At 52.3% G+C, this 22554-nt stretch overlaps 1 protein-coding gene across 1 annotated transcript in view; it reads right to left on the bottom strand.

Annotated features, from left to right (window-relative positions):
• Positions 1-22554, bottom strand: part of TNRC6B (trinucleotide repeat containing adaptor 6B) — a 189137-nt gene that overhangs the window by 82115 nt on the left and 84468 nt on the right. The window contains exons 6-9 of the mRNA XM_075321778.1: positions 17323-17481; positions 16984-17159; positions 14886-14960; positions 158-203 (exon numbers count right to left, since the gene is read on the bottom strand). Coding sequence (XP_075177893.1) covers positions 158-203; positions 14886-14960; positions 16984-17159; positions 17323-17481 — 456 coding nt within the window. The remainder of the gene's footprint in view (positions 1-157; positions 204-14885; positions 14961-16983; positions 17160-17322; positions 17482-22554) is intronic.

Genomic DNA, 22554 nt, shown 5'->3' on the forward strand with positions numbered 1-22554 from the left:
CCGAGATTCACACCCCGCTTGTCCGCCTCAAACTTCTTTTCTGGAAGAACACCTTAAAAACAAGATCCATTTTGACCTTACTATTTAGTAACTGGAAGTTTGCATGTGACAGTGTGAGGTTAGCTCACAGAACAGCAGACAATGTAAACCTCCTCACCAACAGGGTGGTCCATCTTACTAGCAGAGGAGTCATCCACTTGGCTCTATAGAACAAAAAAAGAAATTCAGAACAGATCACAATTAGCAAGGTACATCGAGAAGACCAGGAGACCTTTCAGGAGAAAAGCGCTGCCCCCAAATCCACTTGTGGAAAATTATACTCATACAAAACATGCAAACTATTGTGTAAAAACAACACAAATGAAGGGAATTTTGTTTACTTACCGTAAATTCCTTTTCTTCTAGCTCCTATTGGGAGACCCAGACAATTGGGTGTATAGCTTCTGCCTCCGGAGGCCACACAAAGTATTACACTTTAAAAAGTGTAACCCCTCCCCTCTGCTATACACCCTCCCGTGCATCACGGGCTCATCAGTTTTGGTGCCAAAGCAGGAAGGAGGAAACTTATAAATTGGTCTAAGGTAAATTCAATCCGAAGGATGTTCGGAGAGAAACTGAAACCATGAACCAAAAGAACAATTCAACATGAACAACATTGTGTACACAAAAGAACAACAGCCCGAAGGGAATAGGGGCGGGTGCTGGGTCTCCCAATAGGAGCTAGAAGAAAAGGAATTTACGGTAAGTAAACAAAATTCCCTTCTTCTTTGTCGCTCCATTGGGAGACCCAGACAATTGGGATGTCCAAAAGCAATCCCTGGGTGGGGTAAAAGAATACCTCGATAAAAAAGAGCCGAAAAAACGGCCCCCTCTTACAGGTGAGCAACTGCCGCCCTGAAGAAGTCGCCTACCTAGGCTGGCGTCTGCCGAATCATCGGCATGCACCTGATAGTGTTTCGTGAAAGTGTGCAGACTCGCCACCAGGTAGCCGCCTGACACACCTGCCGAGCCGTAGCCTGGTGTCGCAATGCCCAGGACACCGACGGCTCTGGTAGAATGGGCCTTCAGCCCTGCAGGAATCTTGTGAGGCAAACCCTGGGATATGAAGATGAATTATGACTTCCAGTCATAATCGCTCTCATCACTCCATGGCAGTGCCCCCTCCCTTCTTGTTCTCAATGTCCACCATCTGGGAAGGTGTCACATCCCACTTACACCTCCAACAGCCATCTCCTGTGATATGGAAATGAGATGATGTGGGAACAATGGACACAGGATGACTCCCTGCCGTGACCCTGTAGTAGGGGCTGCTATCTAATTAGCAAGGCTATGGAAGTATCCAGACAGAACGACTCCAGTAAAAAATGGTTCATATCTCGCAAGCCATATTTCCGATAAATATGGCAACCATAAAAATGGTGTCTCCGCATGCGGACGATGCTGGCACACCCTTTTTATGGGAGCAGGACCTGGGGAAATACCCCAGGCGTGATATCAGCCAATGGGGAACTAGTAGACAAGTCATGAGTCCTCTCGTTCTGTAGCTAAATTCATAGCTGTCACAATGAGAGCGTCGGCGTCCGCCTACGACGCTCCAGGCCAAGTTATGGCCATATTCCATGTTGTGGATTTTGTCCATAACTCCAGCCAGGGGTTGGAGCAGTGCTCCCTCTGAGGTCACTAAGGTAGGAGGGGACCTGGATTTGCCCAGGTTGATAACCCTACTTCGGCCATTTTCCAGTGTTCTTTCGCTGGGGGTCACGTGTAGGAAACATCTGTGGAAGGATCCTAGAAACCTGGCCTACAGCGCCCCCCCTGTGGCCAGACGCACAAGGTAACTGCTGGAACTGTGTATGCCTGTTTGTAAACCATGCTTTGATTGTAACTGTACTCTGACATATGTATATTCTGTAGATCCCCTATTGTATATATTGTAGTTCTAGTGTGGCTTTAGGCCGATTAAATTATATAATTAATCTTGGGCTGTTCTGTTATCTCGATCTTGAATCCCACGTCTGTGTGTTCGGCTAATAGTTACCGTGAATCGGTTGGTGGCAGCGAGTTGTGCCAAGGATTATTGTGGGGAGGCCAGTGAGATTCGGGGAGGTTTATATATTCCGCCCGCGGAGGTCGGGGGAATATATACCCTACTCTCACCGGGGACCCTTCAATAATCGGCATAAGTAGTATAGCGGGCCTCCTTGCTTATTGTCGGGCAATTCCATAATTGGCCTGACTATAAGAGGGGCGCTAGAGAGCGCGTCACGTGCTCTGTCTGTCGGTCGGGAGGTATAAAGGAGGGTGACCCCCCACTTGTTACCCCCGATTGTGACGTACTGGTAGCCAGCGCGGGGGATTTTCTGAGTGACCCCCCCGGTGTTCGTGACATATTGGTGGCATAGCGGTGGGATCGAGATAATAGTGTGTGTGAGTGTGAGACCCATACTCCCAGACACTAAAGACTGCCTGCAGCAGCTGTGGCTGCTGGGGTCTTCAGACCCAGACCAACACTAGAGTGTCAGAGTGCAGATACTGTAAGGTCGTGTGGAGGCATCAGGTGTCAGTTCTGTGTCAGTGACCAAAGTCTGCAACAATGGCTGAGAGCACCAGGAGCAAAGCCAAAGGAATGGCCGATGCTCAGGCCAGAGACGATGAGGAGGTTGTCCACGAGCCCTCCAGGAGCTCGACGCCAGAAAACCGTTCTGCAGAGGGACAGCGCCCAACCTGGCAATTATGGACAAGATGAGGAGCAGCTCACCCAAGGGTCCTCAACGAGCCAGATGCCAGCCCTCCGCTCTGCAATGGACAGTGAAGCACCAGGCTCCGCAGCGGGCCGCAGATCACCACGTGCCATTCCACCGAGCCTGGGAGGCTCGGATAGCCTTCTTCAAATGGCTATGGCCCTTCTCCAGGCTGGAGACCGGGATACCTACGAGATACTCATGGCCGAGCGTGAGCGACAGGCAGCGCGTGACGCTGAGGCTGCGGAGCGGCAAGCAGTGCGTGAGGCTGCGGAGCGGCAAGCAGCACGTGAAGAGCGCCAGGCAGAGCGTGACTACCAGCTGCAGCTAGCTCAGCTCCGGCCCTCATCAGCCACACGTGACCTTCAAGACACCAAACTTCCAAAGGTCCGTGTTGAGGACTTCCCAGTGCTGGAGAAGGATGGAGACTTGGACTCTTTCTTGACTGCTTTTGAACGGACTTGCCTGCAGCACCATCTGGACAAGGACCAGTGGGCCAAATACCTGACCCCCCGTTTAAGGGGTAAGGCCCTGGATATCCTTGGGGACTTGCCTGCTGAGGCAGATCAGGGCTACGACACCATCAAGCGGGCCCTGATCCAACAGTACAACCTCACTCCAGAGTCCTACCGCAAGAAGTTCCGGAGCCTACAGAAGGGACCAAAGGACTCCTGGGCTGACCACCGGCGGGCACTTGCCCGAGCTGCCGACCACTGGACCCAAGGCCTGCAGCTTTCCACCGGACCGGAGATCCTGGACTTGTTCATCACGGAGCAACTCTTGTGGAACTGCCCTGAGGATCTCCGCCAGTTCATCCGAGACCAGAAGCCAAAGGGGTCCACGGCTACAGCTGCCCTGGCCGATGACTACACCAACAATCGGGCTCCTGAGGCCAGGAGAGCAGACCACCAGCAGCACCTGGAGAGGGGGTAAGATGAACTCTGCGACTGCCCCACCTGCCCCTAGACTGCAGGGGGTGTCCCCCTCAACTCCCCTCTCCAGGCCCGTGGCAGAACCAAGACGGTGCCACCAGTGCAACCTACCTGGACACTTCAAGGCCATGTGCCCTCAGCGTCCCAAGGCCCCGGCTCCGTCCCCGTCCCAAGGGCCGCCCAAGGTGTATTGTGTGGGTGGGGGTGGTGGTAGGTCCCTGGACAGCTTCCAACCTGTCACCGTCGGCCGGTCTGTGACCATGGGACTGCGAGACAGCGCCTCGGAGGTGACTCTGGTGCGGCCTGAGATGGTGTCCCCCCAAGACTTGATCCCTGGAAAAACCCTCGCTGTCTCCGGGATTGGAGGCATTGACCCGGCGCTGCCTGTTGCTGACATTTATGTGGACTGGGGCGCAGGGCGAGGGGTGAGGGAGGTGGGGGTAACTGATCGGATCCCCGCAAACGTGCTACTTGGGACAGATTTGGGGCAGATAACCTCCCAGTTTGGGCCCCAACCAAGGGCTGAACCTTCAGCCAGTACTGACATGCCTCCGGACAATGTTAATGTGTTATCTATGAATGATGTAAGGGAGGAGGGAGTGAACTCTGATATTTCTGCTTGCATAGACACCATAGACACACACACAGCTGCAGCTGTGACAGGGGAGGGGGTCAGAGAAAGGTGTGACAATGCCTCTACAAGTAATCAGCCTGTGAGCTGGGATCTGTTGCCCTCTGCAGGGATAAGCAGAGAGCAGGGTGCTGCAGGGGGAGGACCAGTGTGTGGGGTGGGGGCTACCACAGCAAATGTGGGGTCCCCAGAGATTTCACAGCGGGGTTCTGTTGCTGCAGGAGGGGAACAGGCAGGTGAGATTGGGGCCGGTCCAGGAGCGGAAGTGCTCCCAGGTAAGATCTCGGTGCATGGTTCCCCCACAACCGGGGTGTCAGGAAGCCAGGTAGGTCTGCCTGAACCGGCGACTTGGTCAGGAACGGAGGAGGAGCAGGCACGACCCACGGTCGCAGCGGCTGTGGCCGCTGTCACCCGCAGTGGGAGTGCTGGAAGCCAAGGGGCCTCCCGGAGGTCCGATAGCTCTTCCCCTTCTGACCAAGTGGCAGCCGAGTCAGGTGGAGGCCAGGACACAGGTCCCGGGGTACTGACTGAAGATGTGACAGTCTCGTCGATTCTGGCCACATCTAGTCAGGGGTTTCAGGCAGCGTTAGAAGCTGACGACAGCCTGAAAGCTCTTAAGGAGCAGGCGGCACAGCCTCCCTCGGACTCGGACCCGGAGCGAGTGGTCTGGGACCAAGGACGGCTGTACCGGGCCACGGTCCAGCAGGGTTCACCGGAGGCGTGGCCCAGGGACCGACAGTTGGTGGTACCCTATCCGTTCCGGACGGAGTTGTTGCGGATCGCACATGAGATTCCGATGGCTGGACACCTAGGGATCGCTAAGACCAAGGCCAGGTTAAACCAGCATTTCTACTGGCCAAAAATGGGGGCCGATGTGGCTGCCTACTGCCGTTCGTGTGAAACCTGTCAGAGAGTGGGGAAGGCGGGGCCACACCCCAAAGCCCCACTAGTATCTCTGCCAATCATCGATGAGCCTTTCAGGAGGGTGGCTGTGGATCTGGTCGGCCCGCTGGCCATCCCCAGCAGCTCCGGGAAACGCTTCATACTGACGGTAGTGGACTATGCCACCCGGTACCCAGAAGCAGTGGCCTTGTCGTCCATTCGGGCTGACAAGGTGGCCACCGCATTGCTGGAGATTTTCTCCCGAGTGGGTTTTCCCCAGGAAATGCTCACTGACCGGGGGACCCAATTCATGTCCCAGCTGATGGAGGCCCTCTGTAAGCAAGTCCAGGTGCGACATCTGGTGGCCAGCCCGTACCATCCACAGACTAATGGCCTGTGCGAGCGGTTCAATGGCACCTTAAAGCAGATGCTTAAGATGTTGGTCGACTCCCATGGGCGTGACTGGGAGCGGTATCTCCCACACCTGTTATTTGCTTACCGGGAGGTTCCACAGGCCTCAACAGGATTCTCACCGTTTGAGCTCCTGTACGGGCGACGTGTGCGGGGCCCCCTGGCTCTGGTGAAAGAGGCTTGGGAAGGGGATTTGGCCACCCCTGGAGTGTCGGTTATCGAGTATGTCATGCGCTTCCGGGACAAAATGCAGGCCTTGACGCAACTGGTACACGACAATATGGCTCAAGCCCAGGCCGATCAGAAGCGTTGGTACGACCAGAACGCTTGTGAGAGGACCTACCAAGTGGGTCAAAAGGTGTGGGTACTGGTCCCCGTACCACAGGACAAGCTTCAGGCAGCCTGGGAAGGCCCATACCTCGTGTACCAGCAGCTCAACCCTGTGACGTACCTGGTCACCCTGGACCCTGCCCGTGGAAGGCGGAAGCCCTTCCATGTGAACATGATGAAGGCACATCATGAGCGGGAGGCATGTGCGCTCCCCGTGTGCAACCTGCCCGAGGAGGGAGAAGCGGAAACCCTCTTGGATATGCTAGCCCAGGTTAGGGCAGGCGGATCCATTGAGGATGTGGAGGTTGGCCACCAGCTCTTGGAGGACCAACGGTCCCAGCTGTGGGACACCCTACACCCCTTCCGGGGGTTGTTTACCAACCAGCCCGGAAGGACTGACTTGGCTGTCCATCACGTGGACACTGGGGATCATCCCCCGATCCGGCGTTCAGCATATCGGGTCTCCCTGGAGGTGCAGCAACACATGCGCCAGGAGATTGACGAGATGCTGAAGCTGGGGGTGATCCAGGCATCCAACAGCGCTTGGGCCTCGCCTGTAGTCCTCGTCCCTAAGAAGGACCGAACCACTCGGTTCTGCGTGGACTACAGGGGGCTCAATGCTGTCACGGTCGCCGATGCGTACCCAATGCCACGCATCGATGACCTGCTCGATCAGTTGGCCGGGGCTCAGTACCTGACCATCATGGACCTGAGCCGGGGATATTGGCAGATCCCCCTGACTCGCAAGGCCAGGGAACGCTCTGCCTTTATTACCCCATTTGGACTGTACGAGTCCACGGTGATGCCATTCGGGATGAGGAATGCCCCTGCCACCTTCCAGCGGATGGTCAACACCCTGCTCAAGGGACTTGAAGGGTACGCGGCCGCGTACCTGGATGACATTGCCGTCTTCAGTCCCACCTGGGAGGACCACCTAGAGCATCTAGCACAGGTGCTCAGGCGGATCCACCGGGCAGGTTTGACCATCAAGCCGGGAAAGTGTCAGCTGGCCATGAGCGAGGTCCAGTACCTCGGTCACCGGGTAGGTGGGAGAACACTGAAGCCCGAGCCTGAGAAAGTGGAGGCCATCGCATCCTGGCCCACCCCCAGGACCAAGAAGCAGGTGATGTCCTTCTTGGGGACCGCTGGGTACTATAGGAGGTTTGTTCCATGCTATAGTAGCCTGGCAAAGCCCTTGACGGACCTCACCAAGAAGAAGCTGCCCTCTGCAGTCGATTGGACAGTGGACTGCGAGACAGCCTTCCGGGCCCTAAAGGACGCCCTGTCCAGCCCGCCCGTGCTACAGGCAGCCGACTTCACGCGGCCGTTTGTAGTACAGACCGACGCCAGTGACTTCGGCCTCGGTGCGGTGCTCAGCCAGGTGGACTCTGCGAGCCAAGAGCACCCAGTCTTGTACCTGAGCAGGAAGCTGTTACCAAGGGAAGTGGCCTATTCCACGATGGAGAAGGAGTGCCTGGCCATAGTGTGGGCCCTGCAGCGTCTGCAACCCTATCTATACGGGCGCCACTTCATCGTGGAGACGGACCACAATCCCCTCAGCTGGTTGCACACCGTCTCTGGGACGAATGGGCGATTGTTGCGATGGAGCCTTGCGCTCCAGCAATACAGCTTCACCATTCGCCACAAAAGGGGCCGGGACCACGGTAACGCAGACGGGCTGTCCCGACAAGGAGAGGTCGCGGACGGGCGCACGGGGGAACACCGGAGTGTGCTGCCCCCTAGCGCCCTCAAAAGGGGGGAGGTGTGAGGCAAACCCTGGGATATGAAGATGAATTATGACTTCCAGTCATAATCGCTCTCATCACTCCATGGCAGTGCCCCCTCCCTTCTTGTTCTCAATGTCCACCATCTGGGAAGGTGTCACATCCCACTTACACCTCCAACAGCCATCTCCTGTGATATGGAAATGAGATGATGTGGGAACAATGGACACAGGATGACTCCCTGCCGTGACCCTGTAGTAGGGGCTGCTATCTAATTAGCAAGGCTATGGAAGTATCCAGACAGAACGACTCCAGTAAAAAATGGTTCATATCTCGCAAGCCATATTTCCGATAAATATGGCAACCATAAAAATGGTGTCTCCGCATGCGGACGATGCTGGCACACCCTTTTTATGGGAGCAGGACCTGGGGAAATACCCCAGGCGTGATATCAGCCAATGGGGAACTAGTAGACAAGTCATGAGTCCTCTCGTTCTGTAGCTAAATTCATAGCTGTCACAATGAGAGCGTCGGCGTCCGCCTACGACGCTCCCAGGCCAAGTTATGGCCATATTCCATGTTGTGGATTTTGTCCATAACTCCAGCCAGGGGTGGAGCAGTGCTCCCTCTGAGGTCACTAAGGTAGGAGGGGACCTGGATTTGCCCAGGTTGATAACCTTACTTCGGCCATTTTCCAGTGTTCTTTCGCTGGGGGTCACGTGTAGGAAACATCTGTGGGAAGGATCCTAGAAACCTGGCCTACAGCGCCCCCCTGTGGCCAGACGCACAAGGTAACTGCTGGAACTGTGTACCATGCTTTGATTGTAACTGTACTCTGACATATGTATATTCTGTAGATCCCCTATTGTATATATTGTAGTTCTAGTGTGGCTTTAGGCCGATTAAATTATATAATTAATCTTGGGCTGTTCTGTTATCTCGATCTTGAATCCCACGTCTGTGTGTTCGGCTAATAGTTACCGTGAATCGGTTGGTGGCAGCGAGTTGTGCCAAGGATTATTGTGGGGAGGCCAGTGAGATTCGGGGAGGTTTTATATATTCCGCCCGTGGAGGTCGGGGGAATATATACCCTACTCTCACCGGGGACCCTTCAATAATCGGCATAAGTAGTATAGCGGCCTCCTTGCTTATTGTCGGGCAATTCCATAATTGGCCTGACTATAAGAGGGGCGCTAGAGAGCGCGTCACGTGCTCTGTCTGTCGGTCGGGAGGTATAAAGGAGGGGTGACCCCCCACTTGTTACCCCCCGATTGTGACGTACTGGTAGCCAGCGCGGGGGATTTCTGAGTGACCCCCCCGGTGGTTCGTGACACCCTCCCCTCTGCTATACACCCTCCCGTGCATCACGGGCTCATCAGTTTTGGTGCCAAAGCAGGAAGGAGGAAACTTATAAATTGGTCTAAGGTAAATTCAATCCGAAGGATGTTCGGAGAACTGAAACCATGAACCAAAAGAACAATTCAACATGAACAACATGTGTACACAAAAGAACAACAGCCCGAAGGGAATAGGGGCGGGTGCTGGGTCTCCCAATAGGAGCTAGAAGAAAAGGAATTTACGGTAAGTAAACAAAATTCCCTTCTTCTTTGTCGCTCCATTGGGAGACCCAGACAATTGGGATGTCCAAAAGCAATCCCTGGGTGGGTAAAAGAATACCTCGATAAAAAAGAGCCGAAAAACGGCCCCCTCTTACAGGTGAGCAACTGCCGCCTGAAGAAGTCGCCTACCTAGGCTGGCGTCTGCCGAATCATCGGCATGCACCTGATAGTGTTTCGTGAAAGTGTGCAGACTCGACCAGGTAGCCGCCTGACACACCTGCCGAGCCGTAGCCTGGTGTCGCAATGCCCAGGACACCGACGGCTCTGGTAGAATGGGCCTTCAGCCCTGCAGGAATCGGAAGCCTAAAAGAACGGTAGGCTTCAAGAATCGGTTCCTTGATCCACCGAGCCAAGGTTGACCTGAAAACCTGAAATTCCTTACTCTGGCCCGCGATAAGGACAAGAGCGCATCAGACCGGCGCAGGGGCGCCGTGCGAGAAATGTAGAGCCGGAGTGCTCTCACCAGATCTAATAAATGCAAATCCTTTTCACATTGGTGAACTGGACGCGGACCCAAAGAGGGGGAGACGATATCCTGATTGAGATGAAACGGGGATACCTTAGGGAGAAAGTCCGGACCGGACGTAGAACCACCCTATCCTGGTGAAACACCAGGAAGGGGGCTTTGCATGACAGCGCTGCTAGCTGAGACACTCTTCTGAGTGATGTGACTGCCACTAGGAAGGCCACCCTTTGCGAAAGGCGAGATAGAGAGATCCCGCATCGGCTCGAAAAGTGGCTTCTGAAGAGTCGTCAGCACCCTGTTAAGATCCGAGGGTGTTAACGGACGCTTGTAAGGTGGGACCGGAAAGCGCCGATACTTGTCCCTTGAGAGAGCCGAGAGACAAGCCCTTGTCCATTCCGGATTGAAGGAAAGAAAGAAAAGTGGGCAAGGCAAACGGCCAGGGAGTAAAACCCTGATCAGAGCACCAGGATAAGAAGATCCTCCAAGTCCTGTGATAGATCTTGGCGGACGTTAGTTTCCTGGCCTGTCTCATGGTGGCAATGACATCTGGAGATATCCCTGATGACGCTAGGAGCCAGGACTCAATGGCCACACAGTCAGGTTTAGAGCCGCAGAATTCAGAAGGAAATATGGCCCTTGAGGCAGCAAGTCTGGTCGGTCTGGGAGTGTCCACGGTTGACCCGCCGTGAGGTGCCACAGATCCGGGTACCACGATCACCTTGGCCAGTCTGGAGCGACGAGGATGGCGCGGCGACAGTCTGACCTGATCTTGCGTAACACTCTGGGCAGTAGTGCCAGAGGAGGAAAAACATAAGGCAGTCGAAACTGCGACCAGTCGTGAACTAGCGCGTCTGCCGCCAGAGCTCTGTGATCCTTGGACCAAGCCATGAATGCCGGGACTTTGTTGTTGTGCCGAGACGCCATTAGATCGACGTCCGGCGTTCCCCGGCGGCAACAGATCTCTAGAAACACGTCCGGGTGAAGAGACCATTCCCCTGCGTCCATGCCCTGGCGACTGAGAAAATCTGCTTCCCAGTTTTCTACGCCCGGTATGTGAACTGCGGAGATGGTGGAGGCTGTGGCTTCCGCCCACAGCCGAATCCGCCGAACTGCTCGGAAGGCTTGACGACTGCGCGTGTTCCGCCCTGGTGGTTGATGTACGCAACCGTCGTGGCGTTGTCCGACTGAATTCGGATCTGCCTGCCCTCCAGCCACCGCTGGAACACCTTTAGGGCTAGATCCACTGCCCTTATCTCCAGAACATTGATCTGAAGGGAGGACTCTGTCGGAGTCCAGGTTCCCTGAGCCGAGTGGTGGAGGAAGACCGCTCCCCACCCTGACAGACTCGCTTCCGTCGTGACCACAGCCTCAGCTGGGGGCCGGAAGGATTTTTCCTCCGCACAGGAAGTGGAAAGAAGACACCACTGAAGAGAGGTTTTGCTGCAAGGGAAGAGAGACGTTCTTGTCTAGGGACGTCGACCTCCTGTCCCATTTGCGGTGTCCGATAGAATCGGACGCAGACGAAACTGCGCAAGGGAACTGCCTCCCTTGCTGCCACCATCTTCCTTAGAAAGTGCATGAGGCGCCTCAAGGGGTGACTGGGCCCGAAGGAGAGATTGCACCCCTGTCTGTAGTGAACGCTGACTATGCAGCGGAAGCTTCACTATCGCTGAGAGAGTATGAAACTCCATCCCGAGGCAAGTCAGTGATTGGGTCGGTGTCAGTTTTGACCTTGGAAATTTGATGATCCACCCGAACCCCTGGAGGGTCTCCAGAGCAATGGTCAGGTTGAGTTGACATGCCACCCAGGAGGGTGTCTTGACTAGAAGATCGTCTAGGTAAGTGATCACCGAGTGGCCCTGTAGGACCGCCACCACTGCTGCCATGACCTTGGTGAAGATCCGTGGGGCTGTCGCCAGGCCGAATGGCAGTGCCACGAACTGAAGTGTTCGTCCCTGATGGCGAAACGCAGAAAGCGTTGAAGCTCGGGTGCGATCGGCACATGGAGATAAGCATTCTTGATGTCAATTGATGCTAGGAAGTCTCCTTGTGACATCGAGGCTTCAGTGTTCAACGCCTGAAAAAGTGCCTCGGCTCGCTCGAGGGGCGGAGATGTTTTGAAGAAACTAGTCGGAGGACGAGAGCAGAGCTCTATCCTGTAACCTTGAGACAGAATGTCTCTCACCCATCGGTCTTGGACATGTGGCCACCAGGCGCCGCAAAAGCGGGAGAGCCTGCCACCGACCAAGGACGCGGTCTTGGTGAGGCCGAAGTCATGAGGAAGCCGCCTTGTGACTTAGACCGCCATGCAGAAGAGTTCCTCTAGCCCTCCTCTGACCTGTTGGACGTGGAGGCACGGAACTTTGCTGAGGACCGAAATGACCGAAACCTTTGGACTGGGGCAAGGACGATACCTTTCCCTTGGACTGTCTAGTAACTTCATCCAATTGCTCGCCAAACAAACGGTCGCCAGAAAATGGCAAACCGGTTAAGAACTTCTTGGAAGCAGAGCCTGCCTTCCATTCACGTAGCCACATGGCCCTGCAGACTGCCACCGAATTGGTGGATGCTACCGCTGTACGGCTCGCAGAGTCCAGGAACGGCGTTCATGGCGTAGAACGAAAAAACCTACGCCTGAGAAGTGAAGGACACAACCTGCGGGGCAGAGGTATGTGCAACCGCAATAATCTCAGCCAGAGAATTGAGATAGCTTGTAGTGCCCTCACGGCTGCGAAGGCTGGAGCAAAAGATGCGACTATGGCTTCATAGATGGATTTCATCATAAGCTTTATTTTGCCTGTCAGTGGCATTCGTAAGAGATGGCATCTGCCCCTAATACTACGGATCTAGCCGCCAGCCTAGAGACTGGAGAATCCACCCTGTGACACTGAGCCCAAACCTTAACAACGTCAGGGGGGAAAGGGTAACGCGTGTCAAAAAGGCGCTTAGTAAGCGCTTGTCTGTAAAGTTCTGTGCTTCTGGACGGCCCCTATGGAGTTAGAGTGATCGAAACACGCACTCCTGATGAAGTCGGGGAAGGTTCCCAGCGGGCCCGCTTAGCCTATCAGAGGCCGCGGTCCGTGACGGAGTTCTCACCGTGGGATCTGGGTGTTACCCCAGGAGCCCCTTGTTGTACCGACCCAGAGGGACCCGGGAGCGATGAACTCACAGCTCCCTGGCCCTGTGTTATCGGTCTGGACTGCAAGGCTTCCAGTATCTTAGCAGACCCTCTGTCCATAGACTGAGTCCTGGAATGTGAAAGCTACTCAGAGATTTGCTGATTCCAACATGCAAACTCTGTCCCTGTCATCTGTGCAGTGGAAACCGGCGGTACCACCTGGCCGAGGGTCCCACCAGTGCCGGAGGCTCCGGCTGAGTGAGTGCCCTCGGGGCCAAGCATTGTACACAATGAGGGTATGTGGAACCTGCCTGTAATATGGTACAGGTTGTAAAATAAGCCAGTGCCTTGGCACCCTTATTCTTTAAGAGCAGACAACAGCATGTCGTCCGCAGAGTATTCAGTGAGGGTATACAGCCAAAAGCAAATAATGCTGCCGGACAGTGAGATCATATACCATATAAATAAACATACATATACACTGCGGCACCAAGGGGGGTCAGCACCTGAAAACTGGTGCCCCACAGTGCTCAGTGAGGGGGAAGGAGGATACCAACGTATGCTCCAGCCCTCCCTGCCGACGTCCAGTCGGCCGTCCAGTCGTTACCCCTGACTGGCAGGCCTGAGAACGGGAGTATATGGTACTAGGCCGCAAGAGCCGGGGACTAAATTTAAAAACGCGGCCGGCAAACATGGCGCGGTCGGCGCGGTAGTCCCAGTCTCACAAACCACTCAGCAACCGCTGCGGCATTTGTAACACAGATGCTGCATGCACCGTCCCTCAGGGGACACAGAGTACCTTATGATGCAGGGCTCTGTCCCTGATGATGTCCAGTCTCCTGTCCGTCAGAATCCCCCAGGAGCTGCGGATGGAGCCCGGTCCCTGCATGGCGACCGGTTAGGATCCCCCTCTCCCAGAGCAGTGGGAAACCATTGCAGATTCTGAGATCCTCCACCGGCAGAATTATAACAATGGCTGCCGGCGTTCCGAGGGGAGGAGAGAGCCGTGGGCGGCACCGCAAAAGTGCGGGAACCTGGTGGCCCATAGACATCAGTGAGGGGGACGGAGGGCAGCGAAGTGTGCTCCAGCCCTCACTGTCGGCATCATACCGACCGTCCCGCCTTTCTCCCTGACTGGCAGGCTCAGGGGCGGGAGTTTAACACAGTAGGCCGCAAAAGCCGGGGACTAAAGTATAAACCGCGGCCGACAAACAGGCACGGTCGGCGCAGTAGTCCCAGACAAAAAATCCACACCGCAGTCGCAGCTGCGTCTGAGGCCAAGGTGCTTCATGCGCCGTCCCAACGGGGACACAGAGTACCTGTAGATGCAGGGCCATGTCCCTGACGATACTCCGTCTCCTGTCCAGCAGATTCCCCCAGGGGCTGCGGAGGGAGCCCGGTCCCAGTGGCTGGATGACCGGTTAGGATCCCACTTCCCCAGAGCCCCTAAGGGATGGGGAAGGAAAACGGCATGTGGCTCCTGCCTGTGTACCCGCAATGGGTACCTCAACCTTAACAACACCGCCGACCTGAGTGGGGTGAGAAGGGAGCATGCCGGGGGCCCTGTTAGGGGCCCTCTTTTCTTCCATCCGATATAATCAGCAGCTGCTGCTGACTAAAATGTGGAGCATTGTGTGCATGTGTGCCTCCTTCAACACAAAGCATAAAAACTGATGAGCCCGTGATGCACGGGAGGGTGTATAGCAGAGGGGAGGGGTTACACTTTTTAAAGTGTAATACTTTGTGTGGCCTCCGGAGGCAGAAGCTATACACCCAATTGTCTGGGTCTCCCAATGGAGCGACAAAGAAAGAATAAATAATAATAATAAACTCATTGGCCTTAATCAAAATGAGAGACTAGGTCCAGGGAAACCACATAACCAGGACCTGTCCTGTATTCTGACACGGAGGTATTTTCATGAATAAGGCCTAGGTGTAACACATGCCGAGGCAGAGGAGGCAAAGGTGACAGCTTTATATGTCCTTGTGTTTGGCATCTGAACACTAAGCATTACAGCAAACGTGGCTTACCAGTAATCCGATGTTTGAGAACTGCTTGGACAATGGGCTTATCCAGGAATCATTGTTTCCCCCTTTTAGGGGACCCTGTAATTAAAAAGACGATGCAGTTTTTAGTGAATGGGTGAAGTCTAAACAGAAGAATTGATTTACATACAAATTTTTATGTGCTGACTTAAAGGGAATCTGTCACCAGGTTTTTGCTCCCCCATCTGAGAGCAGCATAATGTAGAGGCCGAGACCCTGATTCCAGGGATGTGTCACTTACTGAGCTGTTTGATGTCATTTTGATAAAATCAATGTTTTCTCTGCTGCAGATCTAGCAGTTATACAGAGCTCATGAATATGCTGGACTACCTGCAGCACGCCAAGTAGTCCTGTAATGATTATCTACTGGTGATTAAACTGTGATTTTATCAAAACTACACTAAGCAGCCCAGTAGGCGACATCGCTGGCATCAGGATCTCTGCCCCTACGCTGCTCTCAGATTAAGTGGCCAAATCCTGGTGACAGATTCCCTTTAATAGTAGATCTGTTTGTTCAGGATCACATTACTTCCACTTGACAGTTTGCACCACTTGGCACATGGGAACTTGTAGACAAACTCTTAGGCTATGTGCCCACGAGAAAATACCTGCGGATTTTGCCGCAGAAAACCTGCAAATTTTCGGGACTTTCCAGATAAATCCGCAGGTTTAGCCAAGTACAGACACTCCCCATGTTATCCTACGGGATTTGGGGAGTGCTGTATCAATACTGAGGTATGTGCGGCTACAGAAAACGCTGCGGATTTTCCATAGCTGCAAGTAACTGCATGTCAATTATTCCTGCGGATTTTTCCGTGCAATCTCTATACTAACCTGCCTTGATTGAAGACACCGGAGACTCTTCCTTCAGTGTAGAAGAGCAGGACGGAGCTAGGAGCGGGCTGCAAGAGGTGGGCGGGGCCTGCATGAGCTGCGGTCATGTGACCGCCCGAGCTCCGGTCATCTGACAGCCGGAGCTCGTCCAGGCCCCGCCATCTTCTCCAGGAGCCGGCCGGAAACCAAGTTGCTGTGCGATACAGGTAAGTATGAACTCACCGATCACTCCAGCACTTGCTCTGCATTGAGGATGCAGTGCCTAAGCCATTGTAATGTATCCTTAATGCAGAATGCCCGCAGCATATCCGCAGGACCTCCACACCAAAAATTTCTGGGAGCTCCTGCAGAATGTCCTGCGGATATATCTGCAGGACACTGTCTCCGTGGGCACATAGCCTTAGTGTGGCCAAGGTCTAGGTGCACTGTCCCGCCCCTTCCATCCACATGCCGTGCACCTCCCCTTAGCTTGATTGCTAGTGCTTACTTGCGCTGCCTGAAGCGAATCCTCCGCATTCGTTCGCCTGCACTGACACGAGTCTAAAAGGTCAGTGCTTGCTGTCGCCCCGCTGTCTAGTCTGCAGCGCCTACCAGCTGCACACTGGATCAAGCAGCTGTGTGATCCTTTGTGCATTGAGCGGTGGAGGCAGACAGGAGAGATGGAGGACAGCACGCCCGTATTGACACTGCGTGTGTACCCAATTGGCTCTTGCAGTGTCAAAAAATGCATGGAGAGCCGAGGATTCAATTCAGGCAGTACACACTCCGGCTGGACAGTCAATCATTGCTGTGTGGCATGTGCATAGTGCACCAAGCCTTTTAGCCTTGCCAAAGATGCAGAAAGGAACCCTTATTTGTCACCCCCCCATTAAATATTAGACCAATATCGCCAAAACCCTCAATATTAATGGGTTTGGCTGACAATCTAATGTCTCTGTGGGCCCTGGACATTGCATTAGCAGGAGAGTTAAGGATCTTGCATGGCTGACTTTGGACTGGTGATGCTTTTTGGTTTCTTTTAGATAACACATGATGTGTCTGGCGTCATCGCTCTGTGTAAAGAGTGAAGGAGCGCTCCTTCTGCCTGTGTATTGGTGAGCCCGCCGAGATCGCTACTGGTCCAACGATCGGCAGAACAGTTATCTGGCCAGCGGCCATCTAATGTGTGGCCATACCCCAGAGCCAGGCGCCAAACAAATCTCTTCCGTGACAATACCGCTAATACTCTATTGAGTGAGCAGAGGCTCACCTTGATCTGTGGTTTCTTTCCTTGGCCCCACCCAGCCGAATTGTGGGAGGAGCCACTTCCCTGAGATCCTGCACTGTTCCAGACACCGCCCTCCTCCTCCTCATCCCAGCTGCTGTGACGCGTCCCTGCCCCCGGTCCTTCAGTCTCTCCCCAGCCGTCTTGCATAGTTTTCGTACCTGCAAAGAAAAGAAAATGGTTTTGCCTCTGATCTTCGTGCACTTACCCTTGCAAACCCCGTAGAGAATACGTAACACAGAAAACCAAAATCTTCAGAAGACAACCCCAACCATAGGAAGTAAAACTGAAACCAACCTCTCAAGTGTTTGCTGTGGGACTCACCAGTTTTCATGGTACTGGGAGCTACAGGGGCTGCGTTACCCCACCCTGGGGTAGGAGGTCCTGTCTCCTCGCCTTCTCCCCATCCGGAGGCAGGTTCAGACGGCTCTCCCCAGGCCGATGTCCCATTATCAGCTGGAGGTCCCTTATTCTTGTTCCAAACTACGGATATAAATAAATATAGAAGTGTGGTAGAAAACACAAACATATGGAGAGAGAGTAAAGCAAATGGTCTGAGCCGCCACAATGGAGGAGCGCCTTAGGGCATCGCCCCAACCCAATATGCCAGGCTGGGGGTTACGACTGCAGAGGGTTACAATTTTCTGACATGGATGTAAATGCTCAAATACATAAGAAGAAAATAAGCCCTTAAACATCAGTAAATTGACATTATGTAAATGTGTTTATTACAGAGGAACGATGTGCACAGTGTAAAAGGGCAACATTACCGGCCCAGAGGGTGACAAATGGGAGAATCTGTCCATCCGACAATACCTGCACTCACAATGCAATCATCTAAGCTTATCCTTTACCTAAAAATTCTGCACTATGGGTCTAATCAGCTTTTTTACCCCCATTCATTTTACCCTGCAGTACATATATTTGTGTTTTATTACTTAAAAGGGACTCTGTCATCAGATCTCTGCAATGTGCCCTGAAGACAGCATGCTGCATGTGTTACAACACAGACTTCAGCCCTGCCTCTTATCTCAGTCTTTTTTTTTGTTTACCTGCAATGTTAGCTTAAGCCTGTTATCTTTATCATTAGTGGGTCTCAGCAGCTGTGAGTCCAACTCAGCCCCCTCTGTGATTAGCAACTTCTGTTTATGGAAATGTGCACTTTAAAGGGAACCTGTCATCACAAATTTAGCTATAAAGCTAAAAGTTCCCCCCTCTGCAGCTCCTGGGCTGCATTCTAGGAAGCTTCCTATAGTTTTTGTGGCACCTTTTATCCCAAAATAAACACTTTGTAAACTGGTACCTTTTCGTATGTAAATTTCTTAAATTTTCCATGTGGGCGGGCTGCCTGGGGTCCGTTGCTGTTCCTCCAGCATATTTATGCCACCCCCGAACGCTGATTTTGAAAGCTCATGACACCGCCCCTGGGTGCCCGTGGTCCCGCGCATGCGCTGTTACACTGTAGCGGTGCCGTGCACTGTGTGCACGTGTGACCGCTGTGACGCTTTGCGCGGGCACGAGGTTATGGGCGGCGCTGTTCGTGTCATCAGTAAGTGCCGCCCATAACCTCGTGACCGCACTTTGCCCTATTCCTCCAGCGTTATGCGCAAGCGCTCGCTGGCCAGATGCCCGGACGTCCCCTCCGGAAGGGAAGGAGGGGACGTCCGGGCATCAGGCCAGCGAGCGCTTGCGCATAACGCTGGAGGAATAGGGCAAAGTGCGGTCACGAGGTTATGGGCGGCACTTACTGATGACACTAACAGCGCCGCCCATAACCTCGTGCCCGCGCAAAGCGTCACAGCGGTCACACGTGCACACAGTGCACGGCACCGCTACAGTGTAACAGCGCATGCGCGGGACCACGGGCACCCAGGGGCGGTGTCATGAGCTTTCAAAATCAGCGTTCGGGGGCGGCATAAATATGCTGGAGGAACAGCAACGGACCCCAGGCAGCCCGCCCACATGGAAAATTTAAGAAATTTACATACGAAAAGGTACCAGTTTACAAAGTGTTTATTTTGGGATAAAAGGTGCCACAAAAACTATAGGAAGCTTCCTAGAATGCAGCCCAGGAGCTGCAGAGGGGGGAACTTTTAGCTTTATAGCTAAATTTGTGATGACAGGTTCCCTTTAAGCCTGGTGTGAGCGGGGACAGCTCCCAGAGCTCTGCTACATGCAAAATCTCAAATCTTTCACTGTCAGAACAGCTGCAGCCACTAATTTCTGTTCTATATCATTGAATGCAGGGCCTTTTTGGCTATATCATGCTGCTCTCAGTTGAGGTAGCAAAAACCTGCTGACAGATTCCCTGTAAAGGGAACCTATCATGTAAAAAACAGCATCTAGTCTGTAGGCAGGATGTTACAGAGCAGCAGAAGCTGATCAGACCAATCAAATATTTTTGTGGGAAAAGTTTTAGTAAATTTGATTCATTGAAGTCCCTTGTGTCATGTATATGAGTCCACTGGGCGGGGCTACTAGTGACTGACAGTCTTCCCTGTACTGTCTATGCAGACACAGCTATCAAATACTAATAGCCCCACCCACTGGACTCCTATAAATACAAACACCATGGATTTCAATGTATAAAAGACAAGTTTGCCTGAATCTTTTCCCAACAAACCTATATATCATTCTGATCCACTACTCCTTTACTATACGCTGTCCACAGATCGGGCTGCATGTGTGATGTGACAGGTTCCAATTTACCCAGTTTTTACCAACTTGCAAAAATAAAAACAGCCAACAAAAGTTGACCTCATACTGGTGCAGGTTGGAGAACGCTAGATAAATCTTTGGGCACCGAGTCAATGTGCGATTACACAGTAATCAAAATCTGCCCAACATCACAGCTGTCGGTTACACACATCAACAGTCAATTCTGGAAAACCTCCAAAGTTCAAGCAACAAAATTTACCAGGGGTAACATGAGGATATAAATTCTTTTTATTGGTGACCGTGAAAAAATATACTTTTTAGATGGGAAGACCTAAAAAAAATAAAATATAGCCATACTGACCAATACATAGTTTATACAGGAGATCAGGGCAGGATGCAGAGCTGTATGCTGGAGGTAGATGCGGCGTATTCTTGATGCCAGGCCCAGTAATGTTGTTGGGGTAAAATAGGGCATCTGCCCTTGTAGGCTGCAGTCCTCCTGATCCAATAGTATTGGTGTGCCCAATAGTCTGCCAGCCAGCATAGTGCACTACATGTATCTGTGTGACTGGCGCCCTATATAATCCTTATCTGTGTGCACCTATACTACTAATCATGCACCCTCACATGGATGATCGGTGAATGTATATACTGCTGCTGTGCTACCTCCATCATCACTGGGGCCGGTCTGCATGCTGCACTGAACTCATGGCCCATTTCTCAGTGTTGTGCTGTGGATTTGTTTATTCTTTTCAGTAAATTCTTGTTACATGGGAAAAGGATAAAGTCTGATCACTAGGACCTCCACTGATCGCTATAAGGGTATGTGCACACGATCCCGTATACACTGGGTCCTAGATGCAGTGTCAGCCCTCCTGCAGAGACGCAAGTGGTCCATGCCCAAGATCAGGGTTCGGGGGACTGCAGATTTTCGCTGTGTTCTCCCCGCAAGTATAAATTGACATGCTGCGGCTCAGGAAGCCGTGCCGCTTGTAACTTTACACTGCGGAAAAAAGAACAGTGAGCAGGAGATTTCTATAAATTCCATCCACTGTGCTTGTACTGTACAACACAGCGTTTAGGACAAACACTGCATCCAAAACACTGCAAAAACAGATTGTGCACTCACCCTAAAGGCCTCTGACCACAAATATGGTCTCTGCTTCTGTAATTGAATGGAGTGGTCTGTGCTAACATTACCACTGCTGCTATAATCAGTGTCTATGGGACCAGAGAAGGTAGCAGAGCCCAGTGTTCGTTGTCTGTCAGTCCCACAGACACCAAGTGAGCAGCAGCGATCATGCACAACAGCTTCACTCCATTCAATTTTGACCAAAACAAGAGGCAATGGGGCACCAAGCCCTGTAAATGCATGATGTGCTCTGTTGTCAAACAACCACTCCAGCAGTAAAATAATAATAATAAAAAAAAAAAAATCATCTATGGAGTGGCGCCTCTAATCTAAGGTTTCTGCACAGTCTTAAACTTACCAGCCGCCATCTTAACCTTTTACCGTGGCCGTTCTGGTTGGTCTTCAGCAGTTTGTGTTCTGCCGGATGCTCCAGTGTTTCATGGAACGCACTGGAGGTCACAAATCAATATAAGTCTATGAGAGCCTCATTCTTGCTCTCAGACTTGCAATGAGATCTTGTGACCATTACTTCTGAATTCTGGTAGTTAGAAGTTGCAGTCATAAGATGGCACCGTGGGACCGGATCAGCAGCGATAAAAAGTGAAAACATCAGAGGGAGGGTGGTAAGTATAAGACTAAGTGCAGACACCTTGCATTAGAAGCACCTCTCCAAGGATGGAGAAAAAAAAACAAAACAACAAACTCCTGTTGGAGTGGTGGCTTTAAGCACTACATCTAGGGGAGACTTTGTACAAGTCATCCTACAAGAGGAGCCGTACTGTGCACTGGGCCCCAAGTCATCCACAGTCTACAGTGACAGGAGCAACATAAGGCTGTGCGCACACAGCGTTTTTTTTTTACGCTGTTTGTGTGTTTTTGACCGCACAAAAATGCAAAAAAAAAAAAAAAAAAAACCACACCCGCGGCAAAAATACCCTGGTAAAAAAATGCATGCATTTTTTTCCGCATTTCGGTGCATTTTGCTGCGTTTTTCCAATGCATTGCATGGGTGGAAAAACGCAGGAAAGAATTGACATGACCATTTTTTTTTCAGCCCAAAAATGCACCTAAAAAAGTTGTTTGCGGACAACAAAAATGAAAACTCAGGTCTTGATGGGGAAGCAAAGTCATGCAGTTTTGAGCCCAAAACCGCACCCGAAAAACGCACAAAAAAGATGCGAAAAAATGCACTGTGCGCACATAGCCTACGGTTACACACTGAAATTACGGTCCAATATAAAAAAAAACCACTATCATTTCACTAACACATTTATCAGACTTTCTCCACTCGAGTTCTTCTGAACAAAAACTTAAGAACTTTACCTTCCATATCTTACAATATCGAGTTAAAAGGAGTGGTCAACCGCCAAGTAAATTTTCACCAAGCTGTTCAGCTTGCCCAATCCTAACAGTGCGCAATGTACACACATTCAGGATCTGCCTCCAATTGCCAGTTCTAGCAGTCGTCACAAGACCGTAAGTGTACGATTTCCAGACTTGCGCTCACGTGCCAACTAGAGTCTAAGCCACATCTCACAATTTGTGAAGTGTTAAAAGACTAGACTGCATGTGTCTACACGTCTACAAATCACACACACGCGGACGCCTAATGACTGCTGGAACTGTCAATTGGAGATCAATCCTAAAGGAGTGTACATTACACAATGTTAGGATTTGGCAAACTGCACAGATTGCTGAAAATGTACTCAGGGTTGGATAACCCCTTTAACGTCAAAAGGAACCAATCACTAGGACAGACCAAGCAC

The sequence above is a fragment of the Anomaloglossus baeobatrachus genome, chromosome 8, assembly GCF_048569485.1.
Source record: "Anomaloglossus baeobatrachus isolate aAnoBae1 chromosome 8, aAnoBae1.hap1, whole genome shotgun sequence".
In the NCBI taxonomy this organism is placed as follows: domain Eukaryota; kingdom Metazoa; phylum Chordata; class Amphibia; order Anura; family Aromobatidae; genus Anomaloglossus; species Anomaloglossus baeobatrachus.